General features: G+C 40.4%; 1 protein-coding gene across 8 annotated transcripts in view; it reads right to left on the bottom strand.

Moving 5' to 3' along the window:
• LOC143040583 (mitochondrial outer membrane protein SLC25A46-like) overlaps positions 1–26,020 on the bottom strand; it is a 63,075-nt gene that overhangs the window by 21,843 nt on the left and 15,212 nt on the right. For 7 of the 8 annotated variants that reach the window (XM_076211697.1, XM_076211680.1, XM_076211706.1 and 4 more), the window contains exons 2-8: positions 24,048–24,264; positions 17,229–17,353; positions 11,129–11,307; positions 10,750–10,952; positions 9,140–9,276; positions 8,647–8,768; positions 6,989–7,130 (exon numbers count right to left, since the gene is read on the bottom strand). In XM_076211697.1, the coding sequence (XP_076067812.1) occupies positions 6,989–7,130; positions 8,647–8,768; positions 9,140–9,276; positions 10,750–10,952; positions 11,129–11,307; positions 17,229–17,353; positions 24,048–24,243 (1,104 nt within the window). In that variant the 5' untranslated portion in view covers positions 24,244–24,264. Of the gene's footprint in view, positions 1–6,988; positions 7,131–8,646; positions 8,769–9,139; positions 9,277–10,749; positions 10,953–11,128; positions 11,308–17,228; positions 17,354–24,047; positions 24,281–26,020 lie in introns of all 8 variants that reach the window. The other variant, XM_076211687.1, reaches the window with a different exon arrangement.

The following is a 26,020-nucleotide window of genomic DNA, read 5'->3' on the forward strand; positions in this document are numbered from 1 at the left end:
TGTAGATTGAGAGAAGCGAGTAAATGCCTTGGTGGATTAAAAAGTGTAATGAGGAATAGACATTTGGGAATGGATGCTAAGAGGAGACTGTATGAAGGAGTGATTGTGCCAACAGCACTGTATGGGGCAGAAACATGGAACATAAGAGAGGAAGAGAGGAGTTTGAATGTGTTTGAGACGAGGTGTCTGAGAAGTATGATGGGTATTACTAGGCTAGATAGAGTGAGAAATGAGGAGGTAAGGAGGAGAACAGGGGTGGAAAGGGAGTTGGGAGATAGGGTTGATGAAAGAGTATTAGGATGGTTTGGACACATGGAAAGAATGAGTGAAGAAAGACTAGTAAAAGAGGTATGGAAGGCAGATGTGGAGGGAGTGAACATGAGGGGACGTCCTAGGATGAGGTGGATGGATGGGGTGAAGGGTGTTGGGGAAGAGGGGAATGTCCATTGAGGAAGGACGGGAGAGGACAGAATAAAGGGGTGAATGGAGAATGGTTGTATATGGATGATGTTGCGATGCATGAGGTGGAATGTTTAGGGGGATGGGGATTGAGGTAGTATGTGTGAGCAAAATTTTGACGCAGCCCAAAGGGATTTCTCCCTGTCTTCTTTATGCATGGGGGGACGGAGAGGGGGGGTCGCCGATTTAATGAAGCGGCCTTGCTGTGGATGTGCTGTGTCTTGTGACACTGCTTCTGACCCAGGGCAGTGGACAAGGTGCAGGGATGACCCGTCATCCAGGAGGTGCTAAGATAAGAGGGAGGGTGGAGGGGTGTGGAATGTATTCAGGGATGGAATGGGTGGGAATGATTTTCTGTCTTTTCCTTTTTGGTTACCTCCCTTGTGAGGGGGAAAAAGCCTTGGTATATGTATGTAAATGCCTGTGACGATCAGTAAAATTTGCAAAGTGAACACTACATCATTTTTCTACCCATTTATTGACCTCTACAATAAATGGTGGATCAGCGGTGGAATCGGAATTACAAAAGGACAAGTGAAAATTCCCACCCACCCTCCCAGAGTTTCAACGAGTCCTACGTGGTTCAATTTCCAAGCTTCTGATGCTGCTAAGTGCATTTCCAAGCTTCTGTCCACATTCCTGCTGTGTATTATACCAGTGTGCAGACCTTTGTGACCCCTACCTGCTCTCCAAATATCTTAGCCTACACAACGGCGTTCTACAGTGCTCTAGGGTCACATCACCACAGCTACCTCCAACCGCGTTCATCGCCTGTACCAACGCGTCCCTGCCGTCTTCCACTCTCACTCCTCACCCTCCAAGCTCGCTCCCATAAGCCAACTGTCAATCACTCCTACAGTTGCGCTCACAAACAGGATATCGCTGTCAATCAACCAATTCCTTCAAGTCCTTCTACACGTCCACTATTTTCATACGTGGAATACAAGAAGACAGCATCCGGCCTCTTCTCCACTTCTCTCCACTTCCTAAGTGGACTTCCGGCCCACGAGTGTTGAAATCCTTTCCGCTCTAAGCATCGTCACGTCAAACAAGGTCACCACCTTCCACTTCCAGCCCTCCGCCGTAGTTGCTGAGCGTGACACGACATCCACTACCTCTACTCTCCATTTCTCACAACGTGAGCCCCCGTCATCACCCTGCGCAGAGCCTCCACTATGACCCCAACCACCACCGCCGTCTTCGCTGAGCGTGATTCCACCTTCTGCCCTCCACCTCCGTGGAACCTAAACAACCTCCCCGTGCGTGCCCTCTTCTCTACTCACCGGCACCCTCCCGATGTCGTCTACAGGACGATTCCAGTCATTTTCGTGAGCCCTTTCTTCATCAGTGACCTTATCTGAACTCTTAACTTCATCCTCGTGTGTTTAAGTGCTTATTTCATAGACATTCCAATTATCTTGTTTTCGCTAAAGTTACCAGTCCAGTGATACAGTTTTGTGTTGTGTTTTTTTACTTCATTAACTATTACTTATCTGGATTTTGTATATATTTAGCAAACTTTACAATTATTTTTCTTCATATTTATATATCATTTAATTTTATATAATTTCATTGCATTGTGTATATTTACCTATACTTGTGTGTGCTTTTACTAAAACCTTCCACTGTTTACAGCCAAGCCATTTCCCTTCCATTCCACCTGTTTGTTTCGATCCCTCTGTGTCTTCTCTCTACATCTCAAGACGTCTTCTACTATTTCTAAGGTAAGTGGACAACCTTTTGGCAGTGTGTAAATTCCATATGACAGACCTTCCTCACGGTCGTTTTCATAGCCCCTCCCTCAATATTCTACCTTCATCCATGGAATCAACACCTTCACCTCCTCCCTCCCCAAATTTATTATCTCTACTCTACCTTCCACCCCTACCTCCTTCTCTGTTCCTATCACCAAATTTGAGCCCTACTGACATGGCTTCTTCCTCAACCCAACAACCCCGTCACCTCATGACTATTGTACACGACACGGTAAATGTACCCAAATTCACAGGATCCAATATCCCCTTCCATACATTCCTTAACAATGTCAAAGCGGCTATCAATTGTAGAAAGTGCACTACTGATGATGAAAAACTTTGTGTTCTACACAGCTTTGTTGATCTGGACTCCATTGCCGGAGACATCCTGCAAACGGATGAGTTTCAGGAATGTACAGACGCTCCTCAACTTACGTTTTAGTTACGTTCTGAACGGCCGAATGTAAGTTGAAAATGAACGTAAGTTGTTACTGTACCATACATCCATAAATTCTATTACCGTATCTCATAAAAACCCCTAAATCATTAATTATACACATAACATTGTAAAATGATAACATTAATTTCAAATACATTAAATTCAAGCAACATAAATTGAGATGGTGGAGGAGGAGGGGGAGGAGGAGGAGGAGGAGGCAAGGCACGTTCAGTCTGTCGTTTGTGCCTTGTAAACAATGGATGCAGCATCATCCGTAAGTATCGTTTGAACTACGGAGAGCGTGCTAAACTAAAAAATTCACTCAAAAAATTTTTTTTTACAATTTTTTTTTTACAGTCAGTTCAAACGTAAAATCGAAAAAACGTAAAACAAATGAACGTAAGTAGAGGAGCGTCTGTACTAGTTATTCCACTTATGTTGACTTAATTAAATCTCACTTTGGCCAACACACTACCTTTGGTGTTCTCACTCCCCTATATGACCTTGCTTTACAAATCAACTCCCCCCCCTTATGTCAGAAAAGAAAAAGCTGCAAGACTTGCATCAGATCTAAAGGCCCGTCTAAAGTCCACACTTGAATCTTCCAACTGGGTTGATGCAGATGGAAAAATCTCCCTTAACCAGGTTGTTGCCCTCTTTGCTTACTTTCAATTTCTTTCTCTTCTCCATCCAGACACCTTACACAAAACTAAATCAATACAATTCACTCCAACTATGACCATCTCAACTTTGTCTCATCAGATTCAAGTCACCAAAGACACTAACAGACATTGTTGCCCAGCCAGCCCCTATCCCCAAGTCTGCTTTATCAGTTGCACATGTGTCCCGATCTACCTCTCAGCATAGATCCACCTTCCGTCCCAGATCCATTTCTCGCCCTAGACAAAGATCTTTCTCACGTCCCCACTTATTTGCTACTATTGCAACAAACCAGGACACTATGCTAACAGGTGTGCTATTCGTCTCTCCACTCCTCCCGACAAAGATTGCCCCGTCGACGGAAATTGTTTTCACACGGCTGCAGAATGTCGTGTTTTGAACCCTTCTCAAAAGACCTTCTCTTCCCGTCAGAGTTCCCCTTCTTCTTCTCCTATATGACTATCTCCTTCTCTCTGGACACCCCCTCCTAGCATGATGAAGTAATAAGTGGTGTTCCACAAGGAACAGTTCTGGCCCCAATAATGTTTGCTATATATATTAATGATATGCTTCTTTGCAGATGATACAAAACTGTTAAAAAAAAAGTGAACACTAAAGAAGATTGTGAGTCACTACAGAGTGATCTCAATAAAATATGGGAATGGAGTAGGAAGTGGAAGATGGAGTTCAATACTAAGAAGTGTAGTATAATGGAATTTGGAAAAAGCAAAAAAAGAATAGTAGGATCATATAAATTGGGAGAAGGAATAAAAAAGTAGAAAATGAGAAGGACCTGGGAGTCATTATTATGAATATGTCACCTGAGAAACATATAAACAAGATTTTTGGAGGAACTTATAATTTAACAAGAACAATCAAAGTGGCATTTACATACCTGGATGAAGGAATGGTGAAGAAAATACTAATCACTTTGATAAGACCAAGATTGGAATATGCAGCAACGATGTGGTCACCAAGTACAAAAAAATGTATAACAAAACTTGAAAGAATACAAAGAGCAATTACAAAATTGGCACCAACACTCAAAACTATCATATGAAGTGAGACTAGCAAAACTTGAGCTACAGACATTAGAGCAAAGAAGAGAGAAAGGAGATTTGATAACTATTTATAGAATCATGAAAGGCATAGAAACTATTGATAGAGAGGATCTAATAAAATGGGATGACAGAAATACAAGAGGACACGGAAAGAAAATCAAGAAGGACAGCTATAGAAGAGATCTGAAAAAGAACAGCTTTCCTTACAGAGTAATAGACATTTGGAACAAGTTAGATGAGAAAGGGGTGTGTGCAAAAACAATACATGAATTTGAAAACAGTTTAAATAAAATGAGATATGAAGACGGGACACCACGAGCATAGCTCCCCTTCCTGTAAAATACAACTAGGTAAATACATGGTCCCATGCTACTTCCATTCCTGTTACTGTTCATACCATTCCTATATCTCTCTTCACAGATACTGGTTCTACTGTAAATATTATAACTTCTTCCACCTTCCACAAACTCCGCCTTTCCTATAAGCATGTTACAATCTTGGAACCTTCCGATCTCCAACTTACTAATGTAGATGGTGTTCCATTTTCAGTTTTAGATAAGATCCATCTTCCTATTAATCACATATCTAACAACAAAAATCTGATCCACACAACCTCTACCTTTCCTAAGCCCACACTGTTCCTCACCAATTTCTTCTGTTCCTCTCCTAATCCTCTCAGTCAATACCCTCCCATATGCCTTCCCAACTATATTCACCAAACTGATCCTTCTGAAACTACTACACTCACACTTGTCCCCTTTTCCCTTGTAAAGTGGAACTATACAGGCACTTCTTCAGTCCTCCAGCACTCTACCCTCTTTTAGACAAACGTCAAACAACTTCATCAGCCAGTCCACCATCACTGTGCATCCCTTTTTTAGACACTCCACATGGCACCCATGTAACTCAGGTGCTTCACCTGTTCTCTTCATTTTAGTAAGTGCTTTCACCTCATCTTTTCTTATTTCTCCTCCATTTTTCTCATTCATCATTGTCATTTTCTAAGCACTTCCACTGCAACTACCTTAACCTACCTATCCTCCTTCACATTTATCATCTTCCTAAAATACTGTACCCTTCTTCCTGTTACTGCCGTCTCTTCCATTTTCATTTCTCTGTCTGCACATTTTACCTTTTCTTCTCAAGTTGATTTGCCTCCTCTTCCTCTCTTAATTTCCTTCCACAACATTTTTTTTATTACTTTCAAAATTTTCTGTCATACTCTTACCCCATTTTGCATCTGCTCTCCTTTTTACCTCCTTTATCTTATGTTTTACTTCTCTTTTCTTTGTACCTCACATATAATTCTCTTGTCCTATTTTGCAACCAATCTGTGAATGCTCATTTCTTCTTCTACAACCTTCTTTGCTTCATCATCCTACCAGTCACTACCCTTCTTTCTATTTGTAACCGTGGTAAAGGGTGTTGGTTACATAAGGAGGACTTAATGCGGGCGAGATAAACTCCAAAACGGGAGTTTTCTTTTAATTAACAAATGAGGCAAATCTGGTTACAAATATGATAAGGTACAAATGGGCCCTGTGGGAAGATTACAATACGTGCTAGGCCTTGACCTAGGGCACAATAGGCTGGCAACCTCTCGGTCTGCCTAACCTGGCATCTGGCCGGTAGGCTCTTCACCTACCCCAGCTCTCTCGACTGGCCGGTAGGCTCTCCGCCTACCTAGCTTTGGGGGGCGTGACATGGGTGTTAAAGGTTATATAGGTTGTTAGTAGGTTACTGTAAGCAAAGGCATTAGTCTCGTTATTCTATGCATTAGGGTCAGTTTTATATATGAGGGTTAGTCCTATTGTTGGTGGATGTTGTTAAGTATATTATATTTATATTAGTTTATGTGTAATATAATAGGGCAGTTTATAATAAAGGATTTTAGTAGGTTAGTCTGGTGACATTGGGTATCTATATCTTGTTTGTCTTAAAACGTGCTGCGTTAGATGTATGTTGTGGGAAATGCAAGGTAAGCAAGAAGGGGGAGTCTCGCTATGTTGCAAGCATGTGGATCACGTGCGTGGTGGGTGATGTTTAGTAATGGTTACATATTTCCTCCCATCCCCCTTGTTCCCCACACCATCTTTGCACACCTTGTGACTCCCTCCTTGAAACATCCCCATTCCTCCTCCACTCCTAGTTCTACTCTATACTTCACTCCCTCCCACTCTTCTCTTAGCTTTTTCTTGTACTCTTCTTTTATTTCTCATTTAAGCAGTTTACTTTAAGCACCTCCTTACCATCTATCATTTTCCTCTTTCTCCATCTATCCTCAACTCTCAACTTACCTTCCACCAAAAAATTCTGATGTTCCCCTACTCTTTCCCCAAAGAACATTTACATCTAGAATTCTTCCTACTCTTCTCCTGGTTTTTACATATATATATACTAATATCACAATTGTGATGACAATTCAATTTAATTTCACGCATTTACCCTATCAGGAGGCTTGGATGGTGCCCCTGACAGAGGATTTTGTAGAGTGGAATTTAATCAACCATGCCCTTGGTCCAACTCACCCATGGCAGGGTTCAAACCACTATCACCTCAAACTCTGTTGCAAACAGTGGCACTCTAGCCCACTCGGGCAGTGAGCATCCTCTTACCTTATATAATCCTAAAATTCCTTCCTCTCGTACAGTTGTGCCAAGGCAATCCCAGAAGCCTTCGTATCTTGTTAGAATTGGTTTGACTTCATACACAACATCTAGACTATCTATGATTGTTCTTGTGCCTTGCATGTGCAATCTAAAAAAAGAAAGAAAAAAATTAATAATAAAAACTGAAGGCCAACAGAAGAATCCATTTTGTTTTACTAATAAAAATACACATGATTAATAAATTATGGTCACTAATTTATAACCAATATTGTATTAAGCAGCATATAAGACTCACTTTTCTTGAAATAAAATAAACTTAGTATGCTGCAGGTTGCATATGTGAAGCTGCGGTATCTAGAAGGCTATCTACATAGACACTGTACCAATATTTATGTCAAGCCTATTTACATAATTTTGTAATATTATCTGCTCAAACACTATCATGTGGAATGTCTCACAATTGATGGAGTACAGTACAAAGATTAGTGAGATTGTTTAATGTATGTCTATGGTGGGGGCAAAGCATACTGCCACCAAGTATTTCCACTTGGATCGTAAGAGGCGAGAAGAAAGGGACAGGGATTGGGACCAGGCATCCTTCTCCCTGTAGCCCCATCCATCTATCTCATCCTAGGTCGCCCCCTCATGTTCACTCCCTCCACATCTGCTTTCCATACCTCTTTTACTAGTCTTTCTTCACTCATTCTTTCCATGTGTCCAAACCATCCTAATACTCTTTCATCCACCCTATCTCCCAACTCCCTTACCACCCCCGTTCTCCTCCTCACCTCATTTCTCACTATTCAGCCTAGTAACCCCCATCAAACTTCTCAGACACCTCATCTCAAACACTTTCAAACTCCTTCTCCCTCTCTTATGTTCCCTGTTTCTGCCCCCATACAGTGCTGTTGGCACAATCACTCCTTCATACAATCTCCTCTTAGCATCCATTCCCAAATGTCTATTTCTCATTACACTTATTAATCCACCAAGGCATTCACTTGCTTCTCTCAATCTACATTCTACCTCCATCTCCACTCCTTCTTTCCTGCAAGATTTGCACCCAAGTATCTTAAAACTATCCACTTCTTCCTGTCTCTCCCTTAATGCTCACTTCCAGTCTGCTGCCACTTTCACCCCTTGAACATCTCATCACCTTTCACCCCTTGTACATTTCATCACCATTTTCTATGACATGAATATCTTGTACAATTGATGGTCATAACAAATAAATACAATACTTTTCTTAATATTCTCTGCTGAAAGAGGTCTTCCATGAATATCTTGTACAATAGATGGTCATAACAAATAAATACAACACTTTTCTTAATATTCTCTGCTGATAGAGGTCTTCCATACTTGTAGGTCTTACATGCCATCAAATATAGTATTATGATGAAACAGTAAACCACTATTAATTTTTCCAACTCAAAACTTCTATCTGGCACAATGCTAACTAAATGTTATACTTATCAGTGCTGTCTTAATTTAAATTGATAAGCCCTATGTTTATATGGTATGGGTTTCACAATTATCCAGGAGATATGATCCTAGGTTTCACACTCATGAAACATGACAGCCTCATATAAAGCACTGCCAAATTCTATCATACAAATATATTGATAAACATTTACCAAAGGACAGTTCAACTGTGAAATGCTCACCTATTAAGTACAGTCTCTAATGGGTAGAGGAGTACATCAGATACAAGGTGACCAACAAATGCTGCCTGGAGTCGGATAAATGATGTTTCACTAAGTGTCCACGGGTCTTTGCTTACAGCACCCTGTAACAGCAGGTTTTATGTCTCACAGATGGGGAAGACTACATAACCTCTTGAAATATTTCACCTGTCTACAAATCCCTTACATAATAATCAAACACCTGAAAAGCTGGCAGATGGGATAATTTTCTTTTTCAAGAATTGCAGATTTATTAGATATCAAAAAAAGTCTGTAGCCAAGACTGATGGGTAGTTGCATATAATGGTAATGTAGATGAGTTCTGAATTACCTCAGTACCCTCTGATCTACATATCTAACAGGTATTTTTTTTCTTCAGTTTTGTTAAAGTTTCCATCTCATACTTCATGAACCCTACCCAATAAGAACAAAATACTCGTAATTACCCTGATCTTAAGTTTCTTCATTCTTTTACCTGTTTTTTCTGATCCTGACGATGAATCCGAAGAAGAAACTGAGAACTAAGAGTAGAGACAGCATTGCCCACAATGTACTGCATGATACCATGTGTTACAGTGGGTATTACCAGCAACCAGACAGGCAACATGCGACCTATGGGGCACATGAAAAACCAATTATGTATAAAAACAATGAGTAATGTACCTTATATTTTAGAGTAATGAACACAAAGACCTCATCATTCCCAAGTCATGATGAGGTCTTTGTGGGTACTGGACTTAAAGTAGGGTCTACATCATGCAAACAGTGAATGGAAAAACCTGCTACCTGGCACACTACTAATACCCAACACTGGCAATAATTTCAATGCAACTCTCATTCAAATAAACACTGTGGTACAATAGGACATCACTTATCCTGAGTTCCACACAGTTCTTCAATTCCTCAGCCTCTCACCCTTTGAACTCACCACCATCACCTCTTGCACATCACTTTATCTTAATTTTGCCCACATATACTTTCAGCTTTTTCCTCTCACTCTCCTTAACTCTGCCACTAACTGCTTCGGTCTATCCTTCAACTCAGCTGCAAGTGCAATGTCATCCATAAACAACAGCTGGCTCACCTCCCACTTCCCACCACATTCACTAACTGCAAACACCTACCCAATATCCTGACATTTACCTCCCACTCACACTGCTCTTCTGCAACTACACTGTTTCCCTAATCCTCTCAGCTTCATCCTAAACAGCTTACCAAGTACATTTAACATATTGACCCCTCTAAAACTACATTCATACTTGTCCCCTTTTCCTTTTCATAGTGGAAGTCTCCATCCATTCCCTCAATCCACTGATATACATCCTTGTCTTAGACATACATAAAACAGTTTCATTAACTATTACTTGTTTTCATTTCTTTCAATGCTCTTTGTATCTTCTCTTTTCTTATAGCCATATTGGTCTCCTTTCTCATTACAGTCATCATCCTAGCACCTCCCAATGCTGCAACAATCAAAGCCTCCTTATCCTCCTCTACAGTCAACAAATCCTTAAAATAATTTATCCATCTTCTCTTCCATCAGCACCAGGAACTACAACAGCAGCATACCACTCAATCATCCACTGCAACCTCCCACTGATACCAAACAACACATTCATGCAAAAACATTCACACCCACATCACAAAATAAGCACTCCAAGACTGACCAACACAAACCCTTCTCCCTCAAACATTTCCCATAGACAGATAAACATATTGGGGGGAGGGGGAGAGAGAGAGAGAGAGAGAGAGAGAGAGAGAGAGAGAGAGAGAGAGAGAGAATCATACTAGCACAATTGTGTTCATGCCATCACTCAACATTACAGATCAAACCTAACCCGAGGCAAATTACCCGATATAAACATTACACTGACAAAACTGAATACCTCATCTTACACTGTCTCACCCACTCAAAAACACAATATGTCTTCTTTGAGTGACTTCTAGGTCAGTCTAGATGATCTTACTAGTTACATGGCAGCTGGTCTCCTGCAAGAGAGACCTGGAATCACAGACTGAGTGACTGATACAAAACCAGCTTTAATAATTTTGGATACCAATGGTCACTTGTAATATGCAACTCACCTGTCTGAGGTTGTGTGAAAGACAGCAGACGAGTTAAGCCTTCTTTAAAGACATCCAATACACCTGGTCGTTCAGAGGCAATTTCACTCTGTACAGTTTCAACAAGGCTAGCACTATAAAATGGAGTGATGAGGGCAAGAGCACAACATTTAAGCATTAGATGCTGACCAATCATCTTCAATGAACTGTGTGGGGATATTTCCCTGAAAAGAGGTGAAAATTATGAGAGAAAGTGACTTTCATTCTGAAAATCCATATAAAAATTAAACATACAGATCACTGCTCTATTAATGGGGCAGAGATACTAGCTTCCTGTTAAATATTTAGAACTTCTATGATACAAAAAACACCTCCAACTTATAGTACTGCATCACCTTACTTGGGCCATGGTGTGAATTTTGAGACACAATCTTCAAGGGCCATTGTAACTCCACGAATAGTCAAAACAGATCCCAAGCCCTTCCATAATGCTGTAAGACCCTGACAGCGGTGCAGTTGAACTACTGATGGCACTAAAGTGATTGGAAGGAGGTGGTAACGACGACTTTGTACATTTACCTGTAATTACCATAGATCTATTACAGCTCTCACCTCCAAATGTACATACATACATATACCAAGGCTTTTTCCCCCTCACAAGGGAGGTAGCCAAAAAGGAAAAGACATAAAATCATTCCCACCCATTCCATCCCTGAATACACTCCACACCCCTCCACCCTCCCTCTTATCTTAGCACCTCCTGGATGATGGGTCATCCCTGCACCTTGTCCACTGCCCTGGGTCAAAAGCAGTATCGCAAGACACAGCACATCCACAGCAAGGCCGCTTCATTAAATCGGCGACCCCCCCTCTCTGTCCCCCCATGCATAAAAAGAGAAGACGGGGAGAGATCCCTTCGGGCTGCGTCAAATTTTGCTCACACATACTACCTCACCCCCCATCCCTCTGCCCATTCCACCTTATGCATCACAACATCATCTATATACAACCATTCTCCATTCACCCCTTTCTTCTGTCCTCTCCCGTCCTTCCTCAACAGACATTCCCCTCTTCCCCAAAGCCCCCTTCACCCCATCCATCCACCTCATCCTAGGACGTCCCCTCATGTTCACTCCCTCCACATCTACCTTCCATACCTCTTTTACTAGTCTTTCTTCACTCATTCTTTCCATGTGTCCAAACCATCCTAATACTCTTTCATCAACCCTATATCCCAACTCCCTTTCCACCCCTGTTCTCCTCCTTACCTCCTTATTTCTCACTCTATCTAGCCTAGTAACCCCATCATACTTCTCAGACACCTCATCTCAAACACATTCACACTCCTTCTCTCTTCCTCTCTTATGTTTCATGTTTCTGCCCCATACAGTGCTGTTGGCACAATCACTCCTTCATACAGTCTCCTCTTAGCATCCATTCCCAAATGTCTATTCCTCATTACACTCTTTAATCCACCAAGGCATTTACTCGCTTCTCTCAATCTACATTCTACCTCCACCTTCACTCCACCTTTTCCTGCCATATTTGCACCCAAGTACCGTATTTTCCGGCGTATAGTGCGCGACTTTTTTCCGTTGGAAGGGCCTAAAAATGGGGGGTGCGCGTTATCCGGTGGTGCGCATTATCTACGGCCTACGATAAAAATTCTGCGGCTGTGTGTGTAATTTTTTTCACAACAACGTGACGATGTTGGCCGTCACAAAGTCGGGACGGCACACTTCTCCGTGACGTTCCGTGAGAACAAGAAGAACAGCCATGGTGACATGAAAGAATACGCCAGCATGGGCTACCGTATATAAATATTTGGTATAGGTAGGTATCTATCGAATCTTATTTTTCATGTTTAAATAGACCTAAACACCATGAAACATGATCAATATTCATGATATTTGCCCATGTTCAAAGCATCTTAGTTTGAATTTTTATGTTGGCTTTGTTGCTTCACTTTAGGTATGGTACAAATTCCGTTCTGGCCGTTCATAAACTCGTGTCAAACACCTGACTACAACACCCTCTTTCGGGAGTTATATTAACTAAACGTGACGATGTTGGCCGTCACAAAGTCGGGACGGCACACTTCTCCGTGACGTTCCGTGAGAACAAGAAGAACAGCCATGGTGACATGAAAGAATACGCCAGCATGGGCTACCGTATATAAATATTTGGTATAGGTAGGTATCTATCGAATCTTATTTTTCATGTTTAAATAGACCTAAACACCATGAAACATGATCAATATTCATGATATTTGCCCATGTTCAAAGCATCTTAGTTTGAATTTTTATGTTGGCTTTGTTGCTTCACTTTAGGTATGGTACAAATTCCGTTCTGGCCGTTCATAAACTCGTGTCAAACACCTGACTACAACACCCTCTTTCGGGAGTTATATTAACTAAACGTCACCTCGATGAGAGACTGTCCTATTTCACCACTGTCATTGCAGGTTCAAAGCTAAAACGAAACATTCGTAGTTTCAGTATTAAATAAAAAATGGTAAAGACGAATTATTTCCTCAAGATATAGAATGAATATTTTCAGTAAAAATCCCGAAATTTTTCTGTATATTTTACTTACAATAAACTTTTTTTAGATCATATTTCCTACAAACTATTTAAGCTACAAAGTAATAAGGGACCAACGCACAACATGAGTCATATACCGGTACATGTAGTTCCGACTTTTTCTTAGTTGTGTCCTGATTGATGCCTAAACTGATACTTAATTTAGTGACAAATCAACAGATTTCCCAGCGGTGGCTCTAGCCAATAAAAAATACTTCTCCATCTAACCTCGTTCACATGATATAAATACAGAGGTAAAACTGCGTTATAGACAAATGCGATCGGGCATGCGCGTTATACGTTGGGGCGCGCTATCTGTGTACTGAGATAACGAAGTGCATGGGTGCGCATTATAACCCGATGCGCATTTTAAGCCGGAAAATACGGTATCTAAAACTATCCACTTCCTCCAGTCGCTCTCCCTTAATGCTCACTTCCAGTCTACTGCCACTTTCACCCCTTGTACATCTCATCACCTTACTTTTACCCACATTTATCTTTAGCTTTCTTCTATCACATACTCTCCCAAACTCTGTCACTAACTTCCTCAATCCTTCCTCCGATCCTGCCACAAGCGCAGTGTCGTCAGCAAACAATAGCTGGCTCACCTCCCACTTTTCTCCATTTTCTTTAACCATCTCCAATCCCTGACCCACTACCCTTGCATTTACCTCTCGCACTACCCCATCCATGTACTAGTTGAACAGCCAGGGCGACATAACGCATCCCTGACGAAGTCTCACCTTTACCTCGAACCACTCACTCTCTCCATTTCTAATCCTGACACAAGCTCTACTACTCTCATAAAAACTCTTGACAGCTCCTAGAAGCTTTCCTCCTATCACGTATATCTGCATAACCTCCCACAGTGCCTTTCTATCTACCCTATCATAAGCCTTTTCCAGATCCATAAAAGCCCAATAATTCTCCTTCCACTTTCCTATAGCTTTCTCACATATTTGTCTTACCACAAAGATCTGATCTACACAACCTCTACCCATCCTAAATCCACACTGTTCCTCACCAATTACTCCCTCTGTTCCTCTCCTAATCCTCTCAATCAAGATCTTCCCATAAGCCTTCCCAACTACACTTATCAAGCTAATCCCTCTGAAACTACTACATTCACACTTGTCCCCTTTTCCCTTGTAAAGTGCAACTATACAGGCACTCCTCCAATCCTCCGGCACTCTACCCTCTCTCCAGCAAACATTAAATAACCTCACCAGCCAGTCCACCATCACTGTACCTCCTTTTTTTTAGACATTCTGCATGATATCCATCCAGACCAGGTGCCTTACCTGCTTTCATCATCTTAACAACTGCCTTCACTTCATCCTTCCTTATTTCTCCTCCATTTTCCTCACTCATCACTCTCATTTTCTCAGCATTTCCCACTGCAACTATCTTTCCCTCCCTATCCTCCTTCACATTTAGCAACTCCCTAAAATATTCTGCCCATCTTCCCCTTACTGCCTTCTCTTCCATTATCATCTCTCCATCTGCACCTTTTACCTTTTCGTCTCTACTTGCTTCACCTCCTCTTCCTCTCTTAATTTCTCTCCTAAACATCTTTTTATTTACTTTCAAAATTTTCTGTCATACTCTTACCCCATTTCACATCTGCTCTCCTCTTTGCCTCCTTTACCTTTTGCTTTACTTCTCTTTTCTTTTCTTTGTATCTCTCATATGACTCCCTTGTCCTATTTTGTAACCAATCTGTGAAAGCTCGCTTCTTCTCTTCTACAACCTTCTTCATTTCCTCATCCCACCATTCACTACCCTTCCTTCTATTTCCTCCTGTCCTTCTTGTTCCACATACCATCCTTGCACACTTTGTGACTCCCTCCTTGAACCATCCCCATTCCTCCTCCACACCTAGCTCTACTCTATCCTTCACTCCCTCCCACTCCTCCTTCAGCTTCTTCTTGTACTCCTTCTCCTCAAATGAAAATGAAAACTCCCAAAGCAATGAGACACTGTAAACTAAGGTTAACTCATATAGAGGTAGACATAAATATACAAATGTTCTCCAACTGTAATTTGAACATAATACACAATCATATTAGTATAGTACACCACACAAGTGATGCATTACTGAATCCAACAATGCAGGTATTAAGTTTGTGATATACAGAAAAAGAGCTACATTAATGAAGTCTTGTCTCTGTTTCTGCTGATCAAACCTGGCTTTAAATTACTTGACATTTTATCTATTTATTTCTTTTGGGTATCTTACTTCTTGATACAGCCTATTCCTAAAATTTAAGCACCTGTATTGAAAGTGCTGTTCCTTGATATCCTTCCAGCACCTTGTCTTTTTTATTTATTTTTCTATGATTTCTTATATATGGGATAGGAGGAAAGCTTCTAGGAGCTGTCAAGAGTTTTTATGAGAGTAGTAGAGCTTGTGTCAGGATTAGAAATGAAGGGAGTGAGTGGTTTGAGGTAAAGGTGGGACTTCGTCAAGGATGCGTTATGTCGCCCTGGCTGTTCAACTTATACATGGATGGGGTGGTGCGAGAGGTAAATGCAAGGGTAGTGGGTCAGGGATTGGAGATGGTAAAAAAAAAATGGAGAAAAGTGGGAGGTGAGCCAGTTGTTGTTTGCTGACGACACTACGCTTGTGGCAGGATCGGAGGAGGGACTGAGGAAGTTGGTGACAGTTTGGGAGAGTATGTGATAGAAGAAATGTGGAATGGGTGGGGGGATTGAGGGTGAGGTAGTATGTGTGAGCAAAATTTGATGCAGCCTGAAGGGATTCTCCTCCGTCTTCTCCTTTTCTGCATGGGGGGATGGAGAGGGGGGGGGGGTCGCCGATTTTAATGAAGCGGCCTTGCTGTGGATGTGATGTGCCTTGCGACACTACCTCTGACCCAGGGTAGAGGACAGGGTGCAGGGATGACCCGTCATCCAGGAGGTGCTAAGATAAGAGGGAGGGTGGAGGGGAGTGGAATGTATTTAGGGATGGAATGGGTGGGAATGATTTTATGCCTTTTTATTTTTGGCTACCTCCCTTGTAAGGGAGAAAAAGCCTTAGTATATGTATGTATTATATGATTATTAAAATGTTCTAGTATTTGCACTTTGCAAGCATTAGCATAAACAAATACAATAATATTGAATGGATGTAAAATTTTATTTGCCTAAAACCTTTAGTTTCATTTGATTACTTTGATTACATTTTGGGATTAAGAGTTTTTTTTTTACAAGTTTTCCAAGTTGAAATTTTAGACCCACTGATCCCAATCTTTAGTTAATGACAACCTGTACTAGGGTTCTGGTCATTCTTACTTTCAAACCTTCTTTTGTCTTCACTCTTCACAAGAGAAAATTACACCAGGGGATTTCTAGTCCCCTCACTACATCCCATTTAGTCTGTAATTATATACAGGAACATATTGTGCTGTGTATTCAGGGATGGAATGGGTGACTTTATGCCTTTTCTTTTTTGACTACCTCCCTTGTAAGGGGGAAAAAGCCTTGGTATATGTATGTATATTGTGCATTCTTATCCCACCACCACAAGGGTATGTATAAAAGGAAAGGAGGAGACTTAGGAGAGTTAAAAGGTTGATTTAAGGAAGCAGCACAAAGGAGGGACAAGAACAATAAAATAGTGGCTTATCATTCCTATATGAAGAGATTTTTCCTCAACACATATGTGACTCTGGTTCAAAGGGGTGGCAAAAAGTCCCAGAAGTTGGTACTGCATATACCTTGAATTTACCTTGAGGAACTTCCGCCTCAAGAACATAGTGCTCCTTCAGTAGGATTTGATGCAAGGCCACAGTGAGGCCGCCAGTCTTTATTTCTTTAAATGTACTCCATCTGGGCTGGTGTGAAGTTGGATGTTGCTGAATGCTAAGTAACTCAATACTCGTGTAAAATATCTAACATTGGACCTTTCCTACTCACCTGACACTGTCTCCTTAGAACAATAAAGGGATGACTCAGCAAGTTGTCTGCACATAAGCTCACTAAATTAATTGACACTTCTCCATATTTTTCAAGTGGAACATCTGATGCTGGTGGTACCTGTGCTGTAGTATATAAAAATAGATAACTAAATAAAATAATACAATGAAAAAGTAATAATAATAATTCTATCTATATACCAAAGGCTTCTTCCCCCTATAAGGGAGGTAGCCAAGTCATAATAGTAATGGTAATAATAATAATAATGTTAGATAAATCTGAGTACAGAGCAAAAGGCCCTTTCCCCTATACACTCTACCCTTCATTTAATGGTGAGGACCGGTCTGTTCCTGCCAAATGTAAACAGAATGGACTGAATTGGTAAATAACAGACAAATGACCAATGTTCACAATTTGGTACTGTATACATTTATTGGTGCCTGAAGACAGGGGTGAATGGAGAATGGTTGTATATGGATGATGTTTGGGATGCATGAGGTGGAGTGGGTGGGGGGATGGGGGGTGAGGTAGTATGTGTGAGCAAAATTTTGATGCATCCCGAAGGGATTTCTCCCCGTCTTCTCCTTTTATGCATGGGGGGATGGAGAGGGGGGGTTCGCCGATTTAATGAAGTGGCCTTGCTGTGGATGTGCTGTGTCTTGCGACACTGCTTCTGACCCAGGGCAGTGGACAAGGTGCAGGGATGACCCGTCATCCAGGAGGTGCTAAGATGGGAGGGAGGGTGGAGGGGTGTGGAGTGTATTCAGGGATGGAATGGGTGGGAATGATTTTATGCCTTTTCCTTTTTGGCTACCTCCCTTGTAAGGGGGAAAAAGCCTTGGTATATGTATGTATGTGGGGTCTGACATCACTGCCTGGCCTGCATCCACCATACCTGGTGTGGGTGGCCTGGACTTGTATTGGACAACTGTACGCAGCAATGGACGATTGAGCCATTGTCTGCCTCTAAAATGGACGGGATTTTCTGTCCACTACATTGAGGATCCATTGCATTGGGGTTTGTTAAATGGAAGGTTGAGTGTATATGGGGGCTGAGTCAAAGCATATGCCTACTCTTCATCCATGAATTTCTTTGCAGATGACGGAAAAATATTGAATAAAGTAAGAGAAGAAGAGGACTGTGATTTATTGGAAAAAGTAAAAATTTTTAAAATTATAAAATTGGTGAAGAAGAAATCAAGAAAGTGCACTCGGAAAGGAACCTTAGAGTAATAATCAGCAAAGACATGACACCGGATAAACATATAAACAAAATAGTCAGAGAAACCTTCAACCTATTAAGGTCAATGAAAGTGCCATTTGATTATTTGGATGAAGAAATTATTAAAAAAAATATTAGTTACATACGAACAAAGATTATCGAAACTGGAACTACCAACACCGGAGCAGAGAAGAGAAAGATGATCTACTGACTATATTTAGAATCATGAAAGGAATGGAAATCCTTGATAGGAATGACTTACTAAAAAATTACAAAAGAAAAACAAGAGGTTATGAAAAGAAACTCAAAAAGGATAACCATAGACGAGATCGGAAAAAGAATAGCTTCCCACACAGAGTGCTGGATACCTGGTCACTACGAGCATAGCTCCCTTCCCATATAATACAAGATAAATATGGGTAAAAGTAAGGTGATGAGATGTTCAAGGGGTGAAAGTGGCAGCAGACTGGAAGTGAGCATTAAGGGAGAGCGACTGGAGGAAGTGGATAGTTTTAGATACTTGGGTGCAAATGTGGCAGGAAAAGGTGTAGTGGAGGTGGAGGTAGAATGTAGATTGAGAGAAGCGAGTAAATGCCTTGGTGGACTAAAAAGTGTAATGAGGAATAGACATTTGGGAATGAATGCTAAGAGGAGACTGTATGAAGGAGTGATTGTGCCAACAGCACTGTATGGCTTAATATTTTATCTGGTATAATATTTGCTACCCCATTTACTGCCAAAGCAAAAAGTGTTACACTAAGTATACTCCCTTGTGGAACACCCTCTTCCTGGCATCTCTTATCTGATAGAGTATTACCAATTTTAACTTTAAAATATCTATGGGATAAAAATGCATTAATATATAGGGGTCATTCTCCTCGTAGACCACAATCATGAATGGTCTTAAGAATTCCATGTCTCCATGCAGTGTCATATGCCTTTTCTATATCAAAGAATACAGTTATATGATGTTGTTTTGAGGCATATGGAGGTTTCCAGCTGCATTAGGACATCTATTGTAGAAAGCAATTTTCTAAATCCACATTGTGATGGTGATATAAAATTATTATGCTCGAGCTACCAGACAAGTCTTGTATTTACCATTTTCTCCATTATTTTGCCTAGGCAGCAGGTTAAAGCAATAGGACGGTAACTGGAAGCTGAATATGGGTCTTTTCCTGGCTTTAGAAAAGATAATACAAAAGCCGTTTCCCATATAGTTGGGTATTTGTGCTCCTGCCACAATCTATTTATAATACTTATCACAAATTTTTGTATTCCTTGTACTCGTAGTATGTTTAAACATTTCATAGGGGATCATATCTGGACCAGGGGCTGTATTTTTGCTTCTATCTAGGGTAGCATCAAATTCTCTTTCTGTAAAGGGTATGTTGTATGATTCTGTCTTGTCTGATGAAAAATCTAAATGTTGTTGTTCTTCTTTTATTCTGTATTGGTGTCCTGGGCTACTGTCAGTCTTTTGTGAGACTTGAGCAAAATGGTCAGCCAAAATATTACTAACTTTTTTTGAATCTGTGACAAGGGTATTGTTAACTTTAAGCACTGGTGGAGGGTTGGGTGTAAATTTCCCTGCTATCTTATTCATTTTTTTTCCAAATACTGTGGATGGGTGTTCGACAATTGATGGTAGATACAAAGGATGCCCATGATTGTCTTCTGGCAGCTTTCATTGCTTTACGAAATCTAGCTCTGCATTGTTTATAGATGATCATATTCTCAATTGTTCGATGTCTGCGGTAACGGGTAAGTGATGTTCTTGTAGTTCGATGTAAAATTCTGAGCTCTTCAGACCACCATGGAACTGGGCGTCGCTTAAAGAGTCCTGTAGTTTTTGGTATAGAGTGTATACCTGCTGTATGAAAAGTTCCATTTAATAAGTCAATAGCATCTTCTGGAGTTGGAAAGTCATTTGCATTGCCTTCGATTTCACTTAGTTCTTTAAACTTATCCCAATCAGCTTTGTCGATACTCCACTTTGGTGATCTTTGAGTTGGTGGGTCATCATTTGTTTCAATTATTATCGGGGCGTGGTCACTGCTATGCCAGTCATCATTTGGTCTCCATCTGAAATCAATTGTGCAGTTGGGACTAGAAATTGTAAGATCTAGACAAGAGACAGTACCTGTTTGAATATGGTAATGGGTGGGCTCCCCAGTATTCAAAAGTCCTAGATCTTCATATTCTATAATTGAAGCTATAATATTCCCTTTTTGGTTTGTAGTAACATCTCCCCATAGTGGGTGTCTGCCATTTAGGTCACCCATAATGAGAAAAGGTCGTGGGAGTTGATTAATCAAAGTTATTATTTCTTCCCGGGTAACCATGGAGTTTGGGGGCAGATAAAAAGAGCATAAGGTGTATTTTCTTTTTAATTGTATTTGAACTGCTACTGCTTGTAATGTTGTATTTATACTAATTGGAAAATGGGGAATATCTCTTCATACATAAACAAGGCATCCTCCATGACTTCCGGTTTCTATATTATATGGAGTTCTGAAGGATATATATTCTCTTGGATAGGGTGTATGTTCATCCAACATTGTTTCTACTGGACAATATTCGTAAATTAAGATTTTAAGCTCTTCATACTTTGCTCGAAGTCCCTGACAGTTCCACTGTATTAGTGATGTGAATGTATCTATTTTCTGGGGGGAGGTCCTTTATTCAAGGTTGTTTGTGAGTGTTTTTTGTCTTTATGAGCTTTTTGTGAAGATGGTTTTTCTTCAGTAGCTATTTTGGTAGTTTTGGCTTTTGCTTCTTTATCTTTTTCTTGTAATATATATCTGCTAGGGTTACATTTCTTGGAGTTGATGGAGAGGGTGAGGGTGTTCTTGTTTTTTTTGTTGTTGTTTTTTTCAATCTCCATTGAGTCCGGTAATGATTCTACCCGAGACACTATGCTGGAAGATGGAGGAGGATTGGGGAGTTGCCCCTCTTTTTTATATGGAATGTTTTTATGATCAGGAGGTAAGTTATCTGCCTTAGTGTTTTGTGTTCTTGCCGAGGTATGTTGATCATCTGGCCCTGGATGTTGGGCTGCTACCCCAGAGGTTGAGGTTTCATTTGCAGAGAAGGGATTTGTTGTATGGGGTGGATTTCTTAGAGTAGTATCAGTATTTGTGGATTCTGCTTGAGGTATTTCGCTAAAAGGTGGTTTATGATCAGGGGGTAGTATATCTGTCTTAGTGCTTATTGTTTTCATTGAAATTTGTTGATCTAGCCATGAGTGTTGCAGTTCTGTAGAACAAGGTGGATTTCTGGAAGGTGGAGGGGGATTTGAGGGTTGCACCTCTTTACTATGCGAGGTGTTTTGGTAATCTGGAGGTAGATTAGCTGTATTTGTGTTTGGAATTCTCACCATAGTATGTCGATTATTTGGCCTTGAATGTTGGGTTGCTACACCAGAGGTTGAAGTTTCATTTGTAGTGGGGAGATTTGTAGAATGAGGTAGATTTCTTGGGGTAGTAAGAGCGTTTGCATAGCTCTTTTTTCTTCCTAAGAGTCGCTTAGCATGTCCTATCGTGATATGCTCAGTATAAGCTTTATTTATAGCTGCTGTTTCAAATTTGTATTCTTCACATACTCTATTAACTGGTTTGTGATCCAATTGACAGTTGATACATTTGGGAGTATCTAAGCATTGGCCGTGTGTTGGGCCAGAGCAATTACCACATACCTCATTATTCTTACATATCTTTGATGGATGGCCAAATTTAAAACAATTATAGCACTGTAGAGCTTTGGGATGGAAAGGTCTAATTCTCACTCTTTCATTTTCAATTGCTATATGAGTTGGTATATTGTTATCCTCAAAAGTAAGTATAATCACATTACTGTTTGGGATCTTTTTCACTTTCCAAATAGATGTGGGGCACATTTCTAATATTTCTAGTTCAGTCAATTCATACAAGTCTTTATCATGGATAACTCCTCTTCCATAACTAAAATTTTGGTGAGGACTAATCTTTTCTATTATATCACTATTTTCAACATTCATCATACAGAGCATCTTGGATTGTGTCTTTGATTTGGCATGAACAAGTATTGAATTCTTACCAAATCTTGTTATATCTCCATTTTTAATGCCACCTACCCTCTGTTGTAGGTATCTATTAAATTTATAGTAATTAAATTTTTCTTCCTTAGCCTTAATTACTATCCACATAGGAGGTTGGGGGATTCTTTCTTTTATAGTATTATCTTCATGGTTATCTGAATTCCATTCTGCAGGTTTATATACATCTAGATTTTTAGGAACCTTATCTGTTAAGGCTCCTTTGACTAAGGAATTGTAAATTTTCAGGGTATTGAAGTTTCTGCTCAGGTTAAAGGCATCTTCATGCTTATCAAATGTTACCCAAGCTTCCCATTTTTTCTCAATGTCAAGAAATTTCATGCGAATTTCTACTATAATTCCAAATTTGCTCAGTGGAGTGGATATATCATCATAGTTGCACTGTATTGGAATATCTTCTACGTGCACAACTTTCAAATGTTTTATATTATTATCAGTATTTGGTGGTGTCAAAGAAGAGTCTTTTTTTTAGTCTGAGGTCGTCATCTGTGCTTGGCATTTTTCTGCATCTTGACTGCAATGAGGGTGACCTTACTGGGGGCGGTTCCCCAGTCAGGTAGATGTGAGGCAAACTATTTTTAGGGCACCTTTTCTAGCCCCCTCCCCATGTGGGGTGAGCAGAGTGGATCCTGAACAGGGCTGCTCAGTCATGTGGGTAGCTGCCGAACTGTGATGTTGCCTCCATCCCATCACAGAACGACTATCTTGCCCACATCGCCTATGTGCAGTTCGTGACTTGAAGCTCCCAGAGATCACCTTCTCCTGCCCCTATCGTAACTAGCCATTGCCATAGGACTTTTTTATAGTGATTATGAATGAAAAGTTTGACTTATAATGGTTGTACATGAAAATTTGTTACTGAGAGGTTTCAAAATTTGGCCATGTCATCAGGAGGGTCAATCATGATAGAATAAAGGGGTAGAAAGTTGGGTGAGGGGGAGAGAAGGTAATGGGTGGGTAAGAAATGCAGGTATAAAAGTATTCAGCAACGGTCGAGGCTATGTACTACTGAGGGTCATGGGTAGTTGGCCCCCAGTATGCTACTGCCATCGGTCGTTCCCACCCCCTCCACATGGAGGCAAGAGCCTGGGGTCGCTCCCCCACAGAATAGAGCGGCTCCAGGGGGGGCGAGAGAGAGAGAAAGAGAGACAGAGAGAGAGAGAGAGAGACAGAGAGAAAGAGAGAGAGAGAAAGATAGAAAGAGGTCTCCTGTTGGCATGCTCCTCCTTTGTAAAATGAGATAGGTAGATAGATAGATAGATAGAGAGAGAATAGGCTGGAAAGAAGTTGGAGGATGTGTGTGTTTTGGGCTTCTTCTAGAGACTCAGAGCAACACCTCCAGGTGGGGTTGATGTGCTATGTTTGTACAATACAAAGTGACTGGTGCTGTCCTCTTGTCATAGCAGTTTCTCCATGGGCAGGCATACTTATATGACACCTAAAGGTGAGATTCACAAATCTAATTAATGTTCTATACATTATCAACATATGGCAGCTTTACCTTTTTCATAGCTGGATTCCATTTTTGATGGTTGAAGCTTTGATGGAAACTCTGAAGGCCTACGAATTGGGCCTGTAGAGTCTACTATGTCTTCCTCTGAGCCATATGGATTTTTCTGCCAAAAAGGTGACTCTTTCTCTTTCAGATGTGAGTAGAACCTGTAGTCATCCAAGCCAGCCATATTGTACCCCTTCATTCACAACATGCTGACTTCAGTCTGTAATTAAAGTCCCCTATCAAATATGTTAATATAACTACATTTATAAACTGTTTGTAAAATAATTATAAAATATAAAATCAGTAAGTTTAAAGAATAAAGACAAAAACATTAATCTGTGTTAAACAAACACAAATTAGAGCAGGTATTTGTCTATCTATGCAATATGTGCATTCTTTTGGCGATCATATTAGAAAGTGGAGTGGATTCCCCTAAAGTTACACCTACCACAAGGATGGGAAAGGGATGAATCACCACCTATCATGTCACAAAAAGTCATTTAATTTGCATATAAACATACACTGGGAAGGAAGAAAGCTGCAGTGTGACTGTGCAGGTGAAAACACTCAGAAAATGGTGGGAGTGGTTGTGTATAGGAAGTGGGAGTGGTTAGTGCACCTTGTGGGTGCTTGGTGGAGTGTGGGTCATTGGTGCACGACTTGAAAATGCAACTGGTCCAGAACTCTTAGAAGTGGCTTGAAAAACATAATTTGAAATAAGTTCTTAGTATTACATTGCATGCCAAAAAGAAATGATGATACTAGAATGTGCAAATAGAATGTGCATAAAGAATTGGATCTGCAGCCATCACAAATCAACACACCCCAAACACTCCATAACAAAAACACTAAACACACTACAAATAAATATCAATGTTATTACTAATGTAGGTACCGGTACAAAATTTTCAATTTTTTTAACCCTTAAATTATTGTTGCATATGAAAGGCAATTTTATTAGAAACAAAATGTTTTTTAATTTTTTGAAATAGCTCGAAAAATAGGGGAGATACGACTTTTTAAATTATTTTTTTAGCCTGCATTTTTGGCTGGACTTCACCATAGCAAAATGTTAGAATTTAGGGTTCATTTGTAAAGATTTTGGTAAAGAAATACACATTAACTCTAAACCACTGGCCCAATTTTATTAAAATTTGGAATACTTGGGTTTTAAGGATCAACAAATCACAAGAGCATGTCAAAAACAATGGAAGGTATCTCCATCATACCATATTTGCCTTTTCATGGCAACCATGAAGTTGTCAATTTTCAGATTATCATCAATAAAATCCAAACCCCTGGCCCAACTGACATGCAACTTGGCCTGTCAAGGTTTTATGGGTCAATAAAACACTGAGCACGTCAATAACATTGCAGGACCTTCTTGTGATACACATTCTTAATAACACCCATCACGTTGCCATGGCAACTGTTGTCAATTTAGAAATAATCAATAAAATCCAAACCTCTGGCCCAACTGACATGCAACTTGGCATGTCAAGGTTTTATGGGTCAATAAAACACCTGAGCATGTCAATAACATTGCAGGACCTTCTTCTGATACACATTCTTACTAACACCTATCACGTTGCCATGGAAACTGTTGTCAATTTAGAAATAATAAAATCCAAACCCCTGGCCCTACTGACATGCAACTTGGCATGTCAAGGTTTTATGGGCCAATAAAACACCTGAGCATGTCAATAACATTGCAGGACCTTCTTCTGATACCATTCTTACAAACACCTATCATGTCACCATGGCAACTGTTGTCAAATTGGAAATAATAAATAACATCCAAACCACTGGCCCAATTGACATGCAACTTGGCATGTGAAGATTTTTGGGTCATTTCTTGACCAAGTGTATATTACCCAACGATCTTGAGCTGCTCATATACGGGAGAAAATAGGTTAAAAAACAGTTTTATTACATTACAATAGATTATTAATTATGTCTTACTTTAACATATTCAC

This window comes from Oratosquilla oratoria, chromosome 2, assembly GCF_046742065.1.
Source record: "Oratosquilla oratoria isolate Oo_2021 chromosome 2, ASM4674206v1, whole genome shotgun sequence".
NCBI lineage: Eukaryota > Metazoa > Arthropoda > Malacostraca > Stomatopoda > Squillidae > Oratosquilla > Oratosquilla oratoria.